This window comes from Cololabis saira, chromosome 2 (assembly GCF_033807715.1).
Source record: "Cololabis saira isolate AMF1-May2022 chromosome 2, fColSai1.1, whole genome shotgun sequence".
Classification (NCBI taxonomy): Eukaryota; Metazoa; Chordata; class Actinopteri; order Beloniformes; family Belonidae; genus Cololabis; species Cololabis saira.
In genome coordinates, this window is record NC_084588.1 from 41,042,393 (window position 1) to 41,062,033 (window position 19,641).

The window sequence follows — 19,641 nt, forward strand, 5'->3', positions numbered from 1 at the left end:
AAGTTATATATTTTGGAACAAATATTTCTCTAAAACTTGGTATTTAATGAAGCAGAAACTAGAGGGGATTGGGGTGTGGTAAGTTTAATGCTGCTGGTGTTGGAAAGCATGTCAGACCCAAAATATACACCAACGCTTGAAAATGTTAACTCTTAGTGTTATTTTTAATCTAAATAGTTTTAAAATAACAATAATTGCTACCAACACTGACAAATTAATACATTAGCTGTGTACCGAGTTAACTTCCGTCTCCCAGAGGGGCAACAAAAACCTTGTATATGGGAGAAAATATGGTTAAAAAGCATTTTCAGGATTTCAAGACATTCTTTGTATATTATATTAAACATTTGGAAAACTGCAACACCACATGTCACATACTGGAGTGCCATTGTAGATATTTTATATAAGGCATACCTGAAAAAGCTAGAAGCCAGGGCTGCTGAACCACAAAGGAAAAAATAAAAACGATTTGAACAAGGAATGTGGTTTACTTCATGAAAATTGGACACAAAAGTTCAAGAATGTTGTAAGTTAAGGTGTACAGATGTTGTAGAATTTTATACTCGGATCTGTCTAAAAGTAATACCCCAGCGTTTTAGTTCGTTCATCTTAAAGTAACAGCATATCTTAGCTATTATGATGAAATATATTTCTTCCATTTTCTGTTTTAACAAGAATGTTAAATTTGCATTGCATATGTACCACAGGTAATGAAATAAATGTATGAAATAAAATTTAAGCATTTTTCTTGCTTTTATCCTTTTTTATCCCTCTTTTTTCTCTTCTTCTCCAGTGTTTATTTGAGCTTATACATGGGCACGGGCTGTCTTTTTAACGAGCCCATTAGTGTAACACAAGACAGGAGTGCGCTGCAGCAGACAATGATCCTGATGCAAACCTATTTTGGTCACAATGCATTGATCAATTTTACTTTGTATCACCAGACACACATTCAACTTTTTTGTGCACATTTTGCAGTGTGACTTGATCATTTTTGGTGGAACTAAAGCAGGACCAAAAGCCTCCTTGCATGATTTGGGGCATTGGATTATGTGCAGATTTACGTTTCTAGTGGATTAATACTGAGCTATAGCCTAATGCGCATCTGTTTACAGTTTTTGTGAGGATGAATCACACGCATGTTGGGAGTCATAAGGAGGTGCAGGGCTTGATAGAAATGTGGCAATAATGTAGGTAATCACCAGTCTACCAGGGTTTGCCTTGTCATAAAACAAGCAGTACATTTCACAAAACAGGATCTTCTTCCTGTGTTTATGTTTTCCTTCTCATAGCAGACCAACAAGTAGTCAGGGCGGTCTTATTTAGTGACTCATTTAGATATATAAAACTCATTAGGTGATTCAGACTAGGGCCCTGTAATTAATTGAATATAAATTATGACTACAATCTTGGCTCCCAATGAATGCACATCTTTTGTAATTAGTAAGAAACGGTTACTTTGCTGCCTATCCTATGTTATGTTCTGAATGATGGCTTAAACCAGTCTTGCCCAGTTCTGGTCCATGATGGATGCTACCCTGCATTTTCTTAGGTGTTTCCACTCTCAAAAACACTTGATTCAAATTAATCACTCACCATATGCTCGTCATCAAGATCTGTACAAGTCTGTTAAAGATGTGTTTACGGCAAAAGACTTGATTTAATAAACCTGTATATGTCTCCATGTGCAGAAGGAAAGGCATCATATGACCAGGCTGCAAAACAGACTTTCTTTTGGTGAAGTTTTCAGATACAAGCACATCTGAAGAGCATAGATGAGTATGTGGTAAATGGCTGCTCTGGCGTAACGTGGATGGAGATCTCTTGACACCGAGTTGAGATGTAGAGTTGTTTTTTAGTTTCAAAAGTTGTTTTAAAAGTAGCATGGTAATATCCATATTTAACGTTAATGGTGTTGCACTCTCTCTTCTCTGAGTTTGACAGCTACTGTCACTGTCACTATCACAAATGCAGTGTCTGGTTTACAAACTAGTGGGTCACAAGGTCAACTGTTTCTGTCTTTGACCTAAAAAATATGTGGTGCTTTTTTTTCTTTCTTTTTGCATGCTTGGGTCACCCCTTTTCAGGGCAGCTGCCCCTGTCACGACCCTCAGTTCTGCACAAAATGAACCCACCAAGCACCTTTAACTTTTAGTTCATCAGAGTAAACACATGGCCCTCGAGTCTCTGCTGTGCAGCTCTCTGCAAACTTTAGCCACGATGTATTGCTAACACCCAATGTGTGTGTTACTCTAGTAAATGCAAGCAATTACAGACCTGTAACAGCCGCAGTGTGCTGCGCTTGTGCTGACAACGTTTGCGACCCAAGTTCTGCAAATTTCTGCGAGTTAATTGATTTAAAAGTAGAAGAGTTTTGTAGCTTCTGTTCAGATGCACAGATAAATTGCACGATTGGCTATTTTGAGGCCAAAACATTATAGTCGAATAATTTATAACACTACTGTGTTTTATATATTGTTATAAATAACTACACCGATGTGCCACGAAGCCCTGATTTCAGACTAGACTTATGAAACCTATGAATTGCTTCTATTTGACAAGTTCGTTATGAATGGTGTTTATGTGTAATATTTGGGAATAATCCCTGGGTAATGATCTAAAGATCTTGTTTTCACGCAGGTTGTAGTTATAATACAGCTACTCATTTCAGAATATTAAGATAATTTCTAAAGTTAGCCATATTTCTTTATTATGTCGTAGTACAAGCTTTTCCTGAGATCTTTATCGTCTTTGTACATTGACTCGCGTGACTGCTGAACATTTTTCTTTGGGAGAAAGCAGGTGTTTTCAAATCCAAACGGCACGCGAGAAGGAAATGGCTCAGACTAATTGAATCAATGCTATTTCAATATTGGATTTGTACCATGGCTGATAACTTTGATTTAAATTCTGTGTATCTTTAAATCAATAAACTCCTCTTTGGTCTGCTGGTCGTGTCAAGCAGAGAAATTGATGATTTCACGTGGGTCCAGTTCGTAAGCACATGTGAAGCGTTTGAGTGGTATTAGCCAGCTTCCACACACTGTCACTCTCGCTTGCACTTCCTGTATTTATTATGAGCAATGGCATTTAAATCTCAAATCCTGGCTAAAATAGCATTCTGGTAATATTGTTAGGTATCAGCAGCTCCTTCTGGTGAATGTTGTTAATTCAATACCAGTTGACAGTACTGGGAGAAGAGGAGGAGATATGGGACGAGAAAGAGAACCATAATCTAATCCAAAAGTGCGTTACTGTTCATACATCAGTCATCGGTTCATGGAAAGTCTTGTGTATGTGTAAGCTCCACAGTCTGACTGGGATATAATTGTCCTGGTAAACTGACTGAAACAGAAACGGTGTTGAAATCACAGTCTTAAGTCATGGTTTTAAAATTCTTGACTTATTTTGCAGCAAACATATGTTTTTAACAGGTTAAAGGAGCTTGAGGCAGGAAGTTTTCTAGTAATAATATCAGATGAAGCGTTCCAAATCAAAAAGAATGAGCCCTCTAGTGTATCTCTCTGTTGCCTTGAACAGGCTGTGTGCTGCAAAATGTGCTGCAATTCAGTCCCGAATTTCCCGCGCTGTCCTGCGGATGTGACGTCACATGACGCTGCATGTGCGTTCTCCCCGTTCTCCCGTGCCGGCTTCGCTGTTGGCTGCAGTACCCCCAACGGCCGTCGTGGTGAAGGGTGGCGCTAGAGAGTCTAATTTCTTAAAAGGAGCCTCATGCTCCTTTAATTGATACAGATTTTAGTATTTTTAGTATTAGTATTTTTTTTTTCTTTTTTAACTTCCATATGTCACCATTCAAAAGACGATTTGTCAGCCAAAAGTTCCCAAATATACAGGGATGAACTTTTCAGCTCTAAAGCACACACTGATATGAACTAATTAATTGTTTGTACACCTAATTCTAAAGAGAAAAAAGATCATGGTTTGGCATATCGGTATTCTCAGTTTTAGCCTCATTGTTGATTTCTAAAATAAATGGACATTTGTTGTTATATTTGTGGTTACATAAGTTTGATGGAGGATCCGCTTGGCTTTATGGCCTACAAGGCCTGCAAACTAAAAAGTATTGTGTTCTGTGAGCTGAAATGAATGACTCAGTACGTTTACATGCAGCAGTTCAATCGGATTTCTGATCGTATAAGACATCGTTCGGACTTTTAAACTGCATGTAAACACCTTAATCCGATCTATTTCGGACTTATATCGGACATTTAATAATCGGATAGCAACACCTAGATAATTCGTTCAGAGTCGGAATTTTAACGCCATGTATACGGAGACATCGGATATTGCAGTCTGCACATGCTGGAGAATTTCCTCTGGGGCATTCACCCGGAAGTGAGAGAAGACGGCGCGTGTTAAATAGTTGTTTAAACACCAACATGACGATTGCGTAAGAGATGGCAGAAGCTTCATCAGGACACCGGAGCAGATCAAAATAAAGTGGAAAAATATACGGAAGGCGGACATTGGCGCCAAACAAAACAGGTCAACCGGAAGTGGCTCTTTGTTGAAATGGTTACAAATGGTTACAATGGTTACAGTGACACGTAGCCAGTACTCGAGTTGAGGGGGGGTATGAGGGGGGGATGGCATCCCCCCTGAAATAAAAACGGTCAAAATCATTCCCCCTGTAAAAGTTCCATCCCCCCTTTCCATCCCTTATGTAATTTCATCAATGAATGTGGTTTTACTGCTTTTTCAACATTTAGAGTCATCACCAGAAAAATAACTTATTTGACAATTTTCACCTGTTTCAAGTAAATTTTCACTTGAAATAAGTAGGAAAATCTGCCAATGGGACAAGATTTATCTTCTCATTACAAGCAATAAAATCTTGTTCCACATGCAGATTTTTCTACTTATTTTAAGTGAAAATCTACTTGAAACAGGTGAAAATTTTTGTTTTTTCCAGTGATGAGTCTTGTTTTGTAATGAGATTTTTTTTACTCAAATGAGACATTTTCACTAGAAATAAGACAAATATTCTTGTTAAGATTTTGAGTTTTTGCAGTGATCCATTTTACTTATCCTGTGAAGGACAGAGACATATTGATAAGTTCAGAAAACTGTTTTTTATTTTTGTGTTTTGATGTATTTGATGTAAGCCCAGTGGATATTTAAATCTTACAGAAGGCTGCGTTTATCTGCTGCTATGTCATTCCTGCAGTATTTCTGCAGGTGTTTTGGTCAGTGCTATTATTTGTAATATATTATATTATTTGTAATCGGCACAAATTATCTGTCCCCATATGATAAAATCCACCATCCCCCCCTGATTTTTTTTTTTTTTTTTTTACAACTCGAGTACTGCACATAGCGTCACAGAGTCAGCCATGCTCTGGCCATTTATCCGAATTTCTGAACAGCATGTATACTCAGATAAGTGATTCTGTCTTCTGGATGTTTATCTGATACGATCAGAAATCTGATTTCTTTGCTGCATGTAAACGTACTGACTATATAAACTGTTTAAATGACATGGAAGAGCCTAGATATTTGGTCATTGCCTTTACCCTGGAACGATGCAGCGTGGCCTGAGAAATGCAGTCCTCTTTTCTTTAACAGAGGTCTCCCTTTGTCTCTCCTGTTTTTTTGTCCAAGCTTATTATGTGCCAACACAAAGGCAACCATAAAAAGCCAAGTGATTTGCTTCTTTCTTTTTTTTTTGTCTGGGTCTCTTTAAGAGACTCTTAATTGGGTGTGGCTTTGGGAAGAATCTGAGCAGACCTTGGGTTAAGATTAGTCTGTAACCCTTGAGAGAACTGCTTAGCATGAAGACAATACATTGAACATTTCCGGGCAGCATTCATCTTCACAATCTATAAAAACAGACAAAGGTGGCGGAGTATATCCTGTTCTTATCTTCGTCCCTGCTGCTGCCAACACGGCATGAACTGTACTAAAAGGATAGATTAGCATAAACACTAATGTAAAGTCATCTTTACTGGAAATAAATGACAGTCACAGTACTTTCAGTTTTGAGAATCAAGGAGGATTTGTGATGGTTAGTTCAGCTCCATTAGAAAATCAATCAATGCATGAATAAAATAAAAAATCTATAACTTTACCATCATATCGCAAAAGAAATTGCTTCAATTATTTATGCTGCTTTCAGACACAAAGCTCATTTATTTACTCTCTGCAACACATTGGGGCAAAGAAACGTGTCCATTCAGACGAACTGTAAATATCATTAGAATAATGCAACATCCAGACTTGTTTGTACTAAAAGGAACATTTCAGAACCACTGGCCTCATCTTTGTCTTTTTTATTCCTAATTCTGTATCCAAACTGCTCACAACAGTTGCATGATTTGCCAAGTGGATGTTGTCCCATGTGGAATACATGCATATATCCAAATATGTCCAGTTCTCTTGGCCGCTATTATCCCACATCTGAATCAAGAGAGTCAGAAGAGGGTCAGAATCCAACCGGTGCTTTCCTCTGATAACTGGCTGAGCTGCAGGAGCTGCAGGAGTTAGCAGCGCTGACTGACTGACCCACACATGCAGTGGCTGAACTGTGGGTCAGTAACTCTGTCCACGAGCTGCTGGACCTGCAATCTCTCGCCCACGACTACTTAAATGATGATAACCAGCGACATTATGAATCATTCATTTGTGATTGACTTCTGCAGATGCTTCTTTTATGTAGTATTTCAACAATTTTATAGTAGACGACTGAATGCTTTGTTCTTCCATCTCATCTCTTTTCCCAAATTTGCCACAGTCCAAATGAGAGGCCTAAAGGATAGCACCGGCGCTCATTGTTGAAGTTATTGCACCATCTGGTCACGACAAGCCAACACTCTTGTTTCAGTCTCAACATGCTTTATTTAAAAGCTTACCCTTAAATCATACTAAGGTGTCACCATACCTACTTAGGGGTTAGTGTTTAGGGCATTGAATATACAACAAGTCCTACATTAGTGGCTTTTGTCTCTATAATTTTTGCCCCCTCTTCCTTTTTTTTTTTTTTTGTTTGACACAAAGACCTGCAATTTCTTTTGTGCAACCTGCAGACAGAAACAAGAGCCAAGAGACGCTATAGCTGGTTTTGTGTTGTTGTAGGTTTGTGAGGTGCCAGTTTTTTGGGGTGCTGTGTGATTCCTTCAGCTGACAAGCTTCTCTGATGAAAAGCTCAGTGCAGCACAGTTCCAGTCGTCCCCGTTGAAAGACTCCGCTGGAGCATACAGGCCTGTCTGTTCTCCCGGCCCAGCGCTGCAGTACAACCACAGGTCAGACGGTGCTGCTTCTTTGCCATGGTAACTTTAGAATAAAGGAATGAGAGCACAGCGCGGGGCTGGAGCTTTAACATCTGCTAAATGTGAGTTCTTGCAGTGTCAATGGCTTCTGCAAAGACTAGGCGAACCCCGTAAATGCCTAAGTGCCTGGTTCGTCTGACTTCCACCGTATCGTTGAGAGCTTTTTACTGAGCTTTTTGACCAGTTGCAGCGTCACTTCAGGATGAAATGTTGCACTGTACATTAGAGGTATGTATATTGCCTCTGAGTTACACTTGGCACAGCCATGAAACATCTATACCAGAGTTATTACACTGAAAGTATGGGACGCTATTTGTTTAATTTACCCAAATAGTACAATAACCATATTAAGTAGGAATTACCTGCCTTTAGACATACACTGTCTGGTCTGTTTTTGTTCTTGTTTGAAATGTGCAAAGCAAAATTGTCTCTTGTTATAGAAAGGTGTCTTTCCTGTATATTTAATACATATTATTTTGTGTTTACCATTCAAGTGTGCTATTAAATGTCCTGAATTCTCACCATGCTCTTTTGCATGTCATTAGAAAAGTGTGTATGACATTTATTACTACATTGCATAGCATTCATGTCATTTATAGTAACAGAAACGTGTACACAATCCTCGCAGGTTCAATATTTAATGATGGTGTTTGGTAGTTATGAGGAGGAAATTCCCTCCACCCTTCCTCCTATGTAAGCATCCACTCATTATCTGCTCAGGGTTTCCTTCTTCCAGGCCAGGTGGTTTTTATTTGGGGGGGTTAGGGGGGGATCCGGCTGGATGCTGTTATGTCCAGCAGCAGCATTGGTGGAAAAAAGAAGTGGTTGTAAAGTACCAGTTGAGGCATCGCAGGGATTTCTGCAGCCGTGTGTTTTATCACCACAAGAGTAGAGCATTATGGGTGATGCTTCACAAACACACAGTGTATTAAGTTTGAGTTGGTGTGTGTGTGTGTGTGTGTTAGTGCGCACGTGCTTTGTCTCTTCTTTTTTTTCTTGCTTTCCGCTTCCTTCTACACTCTTTTTATGGCACATGGCATCTGTTGCAGTTGCTATGTTTGAAACAAACATGGACCCATGACTTTCTCACTGCACACAGGAACAGAACAATTGCAGGAAATGAGGTTTCTATTGACAGCAGTGCGAAGTTCATATCGTTTCTATTGAGCTTCAAGCCAGACTCATCTCTCCTCTCCCAGTTTTTAAGTATTGAGTTCTTATTTATTGTATTTGACCTTCGGCTTTCAAGTTCAGACCTTTCCATGATGTTGAAATGTTATTTTATGATTTCATATTATATTTATAAGGATTTTTCTAGGATTTATTTAAATGATACAGCCGTTAAACTCCGAACAGACACAGGGCAAAAGACAGCTTTAATTTTAATTGAGCTTTAACTGTTTTGAAGCAATAAATTTATGTCCATCTATGTTTATTTCTTTTAACAAGGATAATACAAGGGGCATAATCACCTAGACTCTGTGTTCTTGTTCATAAATCCCTATTTTCCTGTTTTTTCACAGTTCTGTTCTGTGAGGGTTGGTGGGGGACTGGACTTGTATGGTTGTGGGTGTAAATATGTGTATGTATTTGGAAACGCGTGTATCTATACATATGTGAACAGAAACCAGTACGTGTGTGTGTGTGTATGTATGTATGCTTTAATGTGTGTAGAAATATCTCGATTGTTTGTAATGAATAAGATTGTACACAGGATTTTATATATAATATAAATTCACATTGTAAATGTCTGCTTGTATGTATAGATGAATAAAGGGACTCAGGGTAAATAACTCAGGTGATTAAAATTCTTACTACTAATTTGTGCAACCTTTAACGATGTCAAGTTTTTTCTTTTCTTTCATATTTAATAATTAGGCTTCAACTGAGATCAAGGGTTAGGAGTTCATACGTGTTTCTTCTTCCTACTCCTTTTTTTCGAGCATGACACATTTGCTATTATATTCATTAATTCTCGTCTACTTTGTTTACGATGGTACATTTATTATTTAGTGATTAGTATTTTATTGATTTATTTTTCTGTTTTTTTTATTTATTTATTTTTTCTGCTTATGTTCGAAATAAAAGATATATCAATTAAAAATGTTTTCTCTATAATGAAAGAAAAGTGTGAGAAGTACAAACCATTCAGATTGCTTTTGCTGTTGTGTGTTGATGAGGTGATAATTGAAACCACTGAACACGGTCACATCTTTAGTTTGCTCAGACTTATGAGCAGGTAATCAAAGTTAACAAGCGTAAACCATTTGTGCACCTGGTTGGTCTTATTTTTGTAGCTGCAGATGTGGATCTTCCTGTAAGTTCAGCGAGAGGGAGAGAAGAGCATTTTTATGTGACAGTTAAGAGCTCTTGCCTTGGCTTTGTATTGTTCTTTTAATGGCCCTAAAGTAACTGTTTCATACCAATGAAGTCATTGTTATGGCTGCTTTCCATGAAACTTGTGCCAGGGAGGAGCCAGGAGCCCGCAGCAAACAGACGGAGGGCTTTTAGGATTGTGGAAATTGCGTATTTGAGATATGAATGTGCTCATGAGCAATCCGGATATTTATGTCTCGCTTTCAGAGCAGAGCCTGTGATTCACGTGATGTACCTGATTACACATGCTCTTGTCTGAACCGGCTCCCTTTCCCAACGAGCCGAGATTAAATGTCTAATCCGAACGCTTACAGGAATCGGAGGCTCGTTACTTTGGGTTGTAATATATTTGATGTGTGATTCTAAGTCGTTTTTTCTCTATTTCCCAGGTGCCTCTAAGGACTGCAGTGGCTGACCACACTGCTCCATCACATCCCATGTCCTCGTGGGATCACACTTGACCTTTGTTGCGCCCCTCAACAGCCCCTGTGTTCTTCCTCCCCTTCATACGCACACCCTCCTCCCCTTTCTTACACTCCTCTCCCTTCCTCGGTGTCTCCTAGCCACGGGCTTATTACTCCAAACCACTGACGGGAGCAACACAGTAGTTGGCAAAGGATGAAGCGGGTCTGCTTGCCAACACCAGACAGAGGATAGAAGGCACAAAACGACTAGGGAAAGGGGTGAGTGAGAAAGAGAGGGGGGACAGATGGTGAAGACAGCGACATCAAAGCTGTGAAAAGAAACAACAATCAAGATGATGAAGGAAAGCAGAAGTTTTACCTGACTGCCATGAGCCAACATACCTTCAGCTTTGGACTTTCTTTTAAATGAACCTCTAGTCAATCAACACAAAATAAGTTGGAGAGACCCTCTCTCCTGCTCTCCGAGACTCTGTATTGATGCCGGCTATGTCTCTGTGAGAAGTGTCCGCCATGCCAGCCAAGGGAAAGTACCTGCTGAACAACCAGGAGCTGAAAAATGAGGCGCTATACCGCAGATTTTCCTGCGTCAGCCAGTATCGGCTGCTGGTGCTCCTGCTGGGCCTCTCCATGCTCACCTGTGCAGTCCTCCTCATCGTCTTCTTCGCCCTGAAGCTGGTAAGTTTTAACCTCTGCAATACTTATAGGAACGATATCATAGATGTAATATGGGCTGTATCAAGGAATGCTCATCGGTGACGAATATGCAATTTATTTTGAGACCTTTTCATCATTTGGGATTAGATTTTTTTAAAACATAAATGTTGAGTTTTTGTTACTTAAATTACTCAAATGTAACTTAAAACATAATGCTTGAGTCTAAGTTACGTGTAACGCGTTACAAAGTACTTCTGGTGCTGATCTGGGCACTGCAGTAATAAGGTTCCAACTACAGGACTGTCTCAGAAAATTTGAATTTTGTGATAAAGTTCTTTATTTTCTGTAATGCAATTTAAAAAAAAAAAAAAAAAACGAAAATGTCATACATTCTGGATTCATTACAAATCAACTGAAATATTACAAGCCTTTTATTATTTTAATATTGCTGATTATGGCTTGCAGTTTAAGATTAAGATTCCCAGAATATTCAAATTTTTTGAGATAGAATATTTGAGTTTTCTTAAGCTGTAAACCATGATCAGCAATATTAAAATAATAAAAGGCTTGCAATATTTCAGTTGATTTGTAATGAATCCAGAATGTATGACATTTTTGTTTTTGTAATTGCATTACAGAAAATCACAATATTCAAATTTTCTGAGACAGTCCTGTATATGTTGTTCATTGGCAATCGAGTTATGGTGCAGCTCAGGTGATATTGCGGAGTAATCCAAAAGTAATGTAACTAGTAATGTAACTAGTTACTTTCAGCAACCAGTAACTAAGTAGTGTAAGGGATTACTTTTTTAAAGTAACTAGTAATATGTAATGGATTACTTTTTTTGAGTAACTACCCCAACACTGCGTGTAACACATCTCTGGCCCTCTGAACAAATGACATTTCAGGAAGGGTTGTAAACTACTTCACATGAAGTTTTACCTAAATATTTTAATGTCACTCTTGAAAACTATTCTTTAAAGTTTGTATACAACATAACGTATCGTAAACTACTAAACAACATCAGCAGTTTAAAGAAAGATTAAAAGTTTTGTGTGTATAAAACAGTGTATAAACTCAGATATGATTTAGGTGGTAAAAATGATATATATTCACAGTCTGTTTTGTATTTTTGTGCCCTTGTACACCTTGCGTAACTCTCAGAAGAAAGAAATGAAATTGTGTTTGATAAGCAAATCAAAGACGGGGTTAGGATCCTTGAGCCTATTTAATTACCAACGAGGACGCTCTGGATACGAAAAACACAATTTCAACTGCTTTTCTGCCACAGTTGAGGAGAGTTAGCACAATTAGCGGTATTTCAACAGATATCCTTCAGCCAAGCTCGTCCTTCATTTATACTGTTCCACTTATCACAGGTACAAGGTGGAAATGCAGCCGTAACATCTGTATGAACTGCTCTCTTCCATGTGAGGCATCTATTGATACCTGGCCGAGGTTATTTATTACATCTGCCTTGTGCTACAGGGGCAAGACAATTAAATGTTGTTTTTTTGTTCAAACATTATATATTCCCAATAGTTCATGACAATATTGCTGTCATTACTGAGCTGCACACAGCAAACTAAATCAAAAGACATGCCATTTATGCATCCTTTTGAACATTTGTTTTAGAGATTAACAGACTGTAGAGGGTTTGTTTTCTAGCTTTGATTGTGCTGAGGAGATTAACTGCATAAATTAGTGTGAATTGCACATTAGGATAGCAGCAGTAACATAATGTGTCATGAAGAGGATGTGGCTGGATGATTAGTTTAGATTCTTTGCTTCAGTTGGCTTTAAAAATCATCAATAACAAAGTTTTCAAATCCTCAATAGTCTGAATAAATTAGTTATTATATAACTGAAGGTGAGACCTTTTGATTGAAGTAGTCATGAGAACAGGAAATCCAAGTTTCAAAGGATTTTCAAAGACGTAAGAGGACAACTTAGTATTTTCCTTATGTACATATGTTTCTGACATCAAGTGAATTGCATCGCTGATGGTACTTCTCTGTTGGGAGTTGGGCTTACTTTTGTCCACAGGAAAAAGGTCAGGATCAGAGTGCTCAAAGTAAAGCTTTATTATCAAAAGGCTGATTCCTCCGTATTAGAAACAGATGGAACAGTTGAAATCAAAATGATAAAAATCAGATAAAAAGAAGGTAAAAACGATGTAGCTGTCAGACCTTGGAGGACAATCACTCCGCTGACTTCTCCTGATTATAAGCAGGCTGTTGGTTTTGGCACGATGGCCGGCAGGAGTTCAGTGAATCCAGACAGTCGTAGAGTGATCTGACAGCCTCTGTCAGCATAGATTATCCTGGTTTTCCTGCTTGGAGGAGCAAAGTTAACCTTCCTTTTATTGTGCTGCTGAAGCCTCTGCGGCACACTCTCCTTTTCTTTTCTTTCACTCCTGGACAATGCCTTCATTCCTCTTGCATGCACTGTATATGTTTAGACATGCACACAATGGTTTTCAAGTTTAGCATGCACACTTGCATAATTGTTTTTTTTTCCCCTCCCAGTTCTTTTATTGTTCACTGAATACCTGAGGTGGAACATGAATATATCTGAATGCACGACAAGAATACAATATACACTAATTCCTTAGTCAGTTACTCACTTCTTGTCCCGTTTTTTCCTTTTTTTCTTTAACGTCTCTTCTGAGCACGTAAGGGTGAGCCTGTACCCAGGTTGCTAGGAGTGCAGAGGAGAAGTGAGAAAATGTTGAAATGGAGGTTGTATAACATGTTGTTAAGTGCAAAGGAGAGGTACAATATTGTTGAAGGGGTGGCTCCCGGTGTCAGAAAGTCAATATCCACATATAAAACCCTTTTTTTGTTCGTGGGCATCCGATGAAGAGCTTTTTTTGAGAGCGAAACCAGAAAAACTTCTGTTCAGCTTCTAAGTTCATTCTCAAGTTGTGTGGTTTTAATCACACACACACCTTGAGCAGCCTGTTTTTTAAAAATTGTATCTAAAAATGTGTGGATTTACACGTTTTAATAGCTGTGAACCAATATTAGTAAACTGAAAACAAAATGTCTTGTGTAGCCAACTCGTGCCACCGGGGTCAGCCGGCAGGAATGAGGACACGAGGTTTAGCCGAGAAATGGTGGGTTTTATTCGTCACCAGACACGTACACAGACACAAGCACTCGGCAGCAGCCGTCGTCTCCGGCAGATCTGTGTCATGACCCACTATAGACCCCCTTTGCACAATCAGCCCACCGATTAAATGCACAGGCAGGGAGGAGAGATTGATTGGACACACCTGTGCCCAATCAGCTGATTCAACCCGCGCTACTCCCCCGCAGACCACGCCCAATCCTCCACCCTGCCACATACCCCCATCGCCCGACTCAGGCCGGGGACCGCCATCTGAGCCCCCCGGCCTGTGGCCACTGGGTCTTCCAGGTCTCTCAGACCGGGAGACAGTGCCGGAGGCCGCCCTCGGGGCCAGGCCCACCGGCCAGAGGGCGATTCTCGGGACTGGGCAGAGGGTGGCTTTGGGGCAGACGGAATCCGTGGTGCTGGCTGAGGTGCGTCCAGGACCAACTCGGGAACAGAAACTAGCGCGTCCGCCTCAGGAACTGGCGCGCCCGCCTCATCAGGAACAGAAACCGGCATGTCCGCCTCATCAGGAACAGGAGCAGGCGCGTCTGCCTCAGGAAAAGGCGCGTCCGAGGCTGCCTCCGAACCAGGGACAGGCACGTCCGAGACCGCCTCCGAACAGGAACAGGCGCTTGGCGGCCTCCAGCCTCCGCTCCATCGCTTGCCGGCCCTCCTCGAACTCCTTGAGGCGGCCGGCCAGCTCCTCCAGGTCTGGCTGAGCAGCGTCTCGCTCAGCCCGTCCACCCGCCGGTTCAGCTGCGCCTTCTTCTCCCAGACCTCCTCCTTCCCGACGCAGCACTGCTCCAGCAGCTGGTCCGCCAGCACCGCCAGCGCTGCGGTCTGCCACTGAAACAGGAACAACGCTGCGTCTGCGACCCCTGCTGCGTCGTGGAGCTGATTCAATTCAATTTTATTTATATAGCGTCTAATACAACAAAAGTTGTCTCTAGACGCTTTCCAGAGACCCAGAACATGACCCCCGAGCAATTATTACATAAACAATGGCAGGTAAAAACTCCCCTAGTGGGAGAAAAGCCTTAAGCCAAACAGTGGCAAGGAAAAACTCCCCTTTAAGAGGGAAGAAACCTTGAGCAGGACCAGGCTCATAAGGGGGACCCTCCTGCCGAGGGCCAGACTGGGGGTCAGGGACGGCAACAGCACAGCAGGCAGGTGGAAGCAGCAACGGGATGACCAGGGGTGGGGACGGCAGGATCCGGTGTTTTGCATTCAGATGCGTGAAGGTGAAGGGCCTGTCCTCCGGCCCCAGTTTGAGCATCCGGGAGCGACGGTGGAACTCCTCCGAGGACCGCCCCAGACGGTCCAGCACTGCCCGCCACACGACTGGGTAGGCGGCGCGTGCTGCCACTGGGAGGGCGAGAGCCGCCAGCTGCGCCTCCCCTGACAGGAGAGGCAGCAGGCGCACTGCCCATACGGCTGCTGGCCAGTCGCACCCCTCCGCCTCGAAGGTGTCGAGGAATGCGAGAGGGTCATCCGCCGCTGTCATCCTCTGCAGCCTCCCCCGCGTCACCCCCGCGAACGGAGTAGGCGGGCGATCCCCCCGGCCTGCCAACTGCTGCGCCGCCAGCGCTGCAGTATGCCGCTTCGTCTGGCTCTGGAGCAGGGCTGCCATGTCCGCCACCACCTGCGCCAGCGAAGCCACCGCCCGCTTGGTCCGATCCCCAAGTTCCTCAGTCATCCTGTCTCAGCCCCACGTTGGGCGCCACTGTAGCCAACTCGTGCTACCGGGGTCAGCCGACAGGAATGAGGACACGAGGTTTAGCGGAGAAATGGTGGATTTTATTCGTCACCAGACACGTACACAGACACAAGCACTCGGCAGCAGCCGTCGTCTCCGGGGTCTCCGGCAGCTCCGTGTCATCACCCACTACAGACCCCCTTTGCACAATCAGCCCACCGCTTAAATGCACAGGCAGGGAGGAGAGATTGATTGGACACACCTGTGCCCAATCAGCTGATCCAAGCCCGCGCGACCTGTGCGCTACTCTCCCGCAGATCACGTCCAATCCTCCACCCTGCCAAATCTTGTTTATGCACTTTTTCCACATTTTCATTATTTATGTCCCTGACCCCTGGCTTATGGAATTAGGTCATTTTATTGTGATATAGCTCTAATTTCATCTGTCAGTGTCACCGCTTTCATATAAAAAAATAAGATCAAAAATGGGAGCCACATGCCAGAAGGAAAAGTAAAATGCATATACTGACTGAGCAGTACAGCTGGTTTTATTTTAGTTTTTTTCCTTCCTTTTTGTGTACCGCGTGTTGGACATCATAGCAGTATCTGTTCATGAGATTTTTTTCTTTTCTTTTCCTTTTTAAAATTTCCTGTCGAAATGGAATAATTGTCCCTTCTCTGCCAAAAAGGTTACGTTGAGACGCACAGAGAGCTGAAAGTGGTTTAGTTCAGATCTGGCCATTTTCAGTGCTGCCATGGCAACCAGAAAACTCAACATACAATGCTGAGATGGCCTTCTCAGCTTGGAGATCTATTAACATTGACTTTGTGCATCTGTCTCATTCTTGAGCACTCTTTTTAACCCCTTGTTTGCTCTCGCGTTCTGCCTCCGACTCCCACTCTGTCTCCCACTTAGGAGAAGGAGTGCTTACAGTTGCTTATCATCAGACGTGTATAAACACTTGTTGCTTAGAACGTCTACACATTCAAACACAAGTACAAACATACAGGTTCTTTTTTTTTTTTTTTTTTTAAATCCAAAAGCCCAGGTCTTTTCTCCTTGTAATTGGCTCTCAAGGTGCAGCTCACTCATGAAGAAGGTGATCTGGAGCAAACAGGTCATGATGCAACTCTACAATTGTAACCATAGAGCATGTAATCACAAATAAAACTATAACAATAAACTATTAATTACAAGAGGAGGTTTGCAAAAAAAAAGGTTTAAGGAGAAATTCTTCAACGTAGATGAACAGGTGTTTGAAATTTCATAAAAATTATGTTGCTTCAATGAGATTCTTGTTACCACTACCGTCTCTCAGTTGACAGCTTGCATTTTTTTTTTTAATTGACGCCTTTTACCTATCAAAGCTAATCCATGTCTGCAGCCATTGAATAATAAAACCACAGCGTGGAGCTCACTTCAACAAGAAAAAGAAAAAGTCTATGTGACAGTAAATCTAATATATAATAAAATGTGTGCTTGTTTTCCTCCCCCGTTCTCTGGTGAAGAGTGCGAAGGAACATTGTGCCTTTGTGAGTGTGGTGAGTGGCAGCCTGTGCGTGTTCCTAGCCGTGTTTGCACTGGTGTGTATGGAGCTGCTCTCACAACGATGGAGGCTGCTGGTGGGCCTGGTCGTCTGGGCCACGCATCTCACCCTGGGGTACACCTTCATCTTCAGCGGCCCCATCATCTTGCCTTGGGACCAGGTACCTGTCCTTCGATGCAGACTTCAGATTAAGATGAGATTTTTGTTAATGTGTTTAAATTGGTAATACTTTTGTAATACTGTATTTGACCCGGTCTTATTACGTTTTGACCTTATAGAAACGTAATTGTCGTCAGTTGTGTGAAATAAGACCTGGAAACAGGCATTGTGGCATAGAATTGTCAAATTGGTTTAATTCACCTTACAAATTGTTACAGATTACTTTTGTAATACTGTATTTGACCCGGTCTTTGTACGTTTTTACCGTGTAGAAATGTAATTCTTGCCACTGTAAGAATGAGATGTACCTGCTTGTGCTTTTTATTATTAGGGCCCGAGCACTGACAGTGCGAAGGCCCTACCCTTTTCTCGTTTTTATTTTTCCGACAAAACGAGGGACGTTTTGTCCCCCTAAACATGCCCAAAAGTCACCAAATTTTGCATGCAAGCCAGGCCTGACAAAAAGTTAGATATTGAATGGTTTGCATTAACGGGTGTGGCCTAATGGCTCAACAGCGCCCCCTAGAAAACTTTGTGCCTCAAGCCCCACAATACGGTTTGTGCATGCAAGAAAATCGGTACACACCTGTATCATGTCGCAACTTAAAAAAAAGTCTCTTGGCGCCATGGCCGAAACCGAACAGGAAGTCGGCCATTTTGAATTAATCGTGTAATTTGGGCGCAATTTATACCATTTCTTCGGCCATTAATGCAGCCAGAACCGTAACGTGCACCCAGGTGTGTTATACATCAAAATGTGCGTCTCGATCCTGCGACGATGGGCATTACTTTTCTCAGTCAAAAGCGTTACCGTGGCGACGATAGACGCCAAAAAGCGCGCCCCCCCTTCATCTGATTGGTCCATATTTGATAGTTCCTACTTTCTCACATAACTTTCGAATGGTTTGACATAAAGAGTCGTGGGTGGTGTCATCGGACTCGGTTTTGAGTCTTTGACCATAATTGGTGCAAATTAGCCCCGCCCCTTCTTCTGATTGGTTATGTGATAGTTCCTATTATCTGCAATAACTTTTGAATGGTTTGACATAAAGACTCGTTTCTTTAATTTTACCTATTTTCTTATCATTTTATTTCATTTTATTTGTTATTTATTGTTTAATTGTGTCTTGCTGCTTTTAATGTTGATGTAAAGCACTTTGAATTACCTTGTGTTGAGTTGTGCTATACAAATAAACTTGCCTTGCCTAAATGTGTTTCACAAACTTCACAAAATCTGTCTCTATTCCAGTTTACAAAAAATAGGTTCAACAAACTGTTCTGACATTTGTCTTGTGTGTTTCCAGGTGCCTTTCTTCCTCTTCATCATCTTGATAGTGTACACCATGCTGCCATTCCAGTTGTGGTATGCTGTGGTCCTGAGCGTCATCACCTCGCTGTCTCACATCGTGACCCTCACGCTGCACTTCACCGTTTATGAGCGCACCCCTTACCTGGCCAATCAGGTGAAGGCATCTGCACGTCTGTGGCTCTTGCTTTCTCTGGAGGAGCATAATACCATCATATTGTAGTTTTAGCCGTTATTATTTTATGATCGATGATGACGTTTGACTTGAGCGCTAACAGTTGGTGCTGCGTCTCTTCCTCCAGCTACTGTCCAACGCCGTGGTCTTTCTATGTGGCAGCGCAGTCGGAGCCTTTCACAAGGTCCTAATGGAGAAAACGCTGAAGCAGACGTTCCAAGATACTCTGAGGTGCCTGAGCATGCGGATGAAGCTTGAGATAGAAAAGCGACAGCAGGTTTGGATAATGCAAAAGCCTTCAAAGACTGGTTCATTATAAGCAGCTACACAACTAATTATAGAGTATTAAGAGTCTTCCTCCTAGACATTTTGTCTAGAAGGAAGTAAGAACAGACATTTTGTCTAATTATTGTTTGAAAGTCTTTAGGAGCTTGGCCCATGAAAGCAGATTTTTAACACTTGTGAATACTTTAATGAATATTTTATTATCACTATTTTCACTGCAAACATGATACAAACATTTCTGGCAATTTAGAATAACTCTTATAGTCACGCTATCCTGTAAGCTACGCCCTCAGCTTATTTTCATTGACAAATCCCTCCCAAATTAGATTTTTCTATGATGCTTGTTTTTAATGAAAAGCATATTTTCAGACATGCATCGTCTTCAGAGGCCTTTTGAAACAGTTTTCTCAATTAGTTGTTTGTTGTGACTTTTCTCGGTTCACAACATAGACCACGCTGACGGGCGAGCTGCGGCGTTGCCTAGCAGGATATAAATGAATGATGTAATCACTGGCGTTGGAACCTCTTGTTATGTTGGAACTAGGGCTGGAAAAAGAGACAGTGTGGTCTGTGAGGTTTGCCAAAGAGATCAAAACATGAAAAACGTCCATTAG

The 19,641-nt window shown here is 41.5% G+C and overlaps 1 protein-coding gene across 4 annotated transcripts in view; it reads left to right on the plus strand.

Moving 5' to 3' along the window:
• Nucleotides 1-10,054: 10,054 nt before the first annotated feature.
• The window catches only part of adcy7 (adenylate cyclase 7), a 38,193-nt gene continuing 28,606 nt past the window's right edge, over nt 10,055-19,641 (plus strand). For 3 of the 4 annotated variants that reach the window (XM_061745719.1, XM_061745736.1, XM_061745728.1), the window contains exons 1-4: nt 10,055-10,762; nt 17,065-17,262; nt 18,566-18,724; nt 18,870-19,019. In XM_061745719.1, the coding sequence (XP_061601703.1) occupies nt 10,598-10,762; nt 17,065-17,262; nt 18,566-18,724; nt 18,870-19,019 (672 nt within the window). In that variant the 5' untranslated portion in view covers nt 10,055-10,597. Of the gene's footprint in view, nt 10,763-17,064; nt 17,263-18,565; nt 18,725-18,869; nt 19,020-19,641 lie in introns of those variants that run through there. The other variant, XM_061745747.1, reaches the window with a different exon arrangement.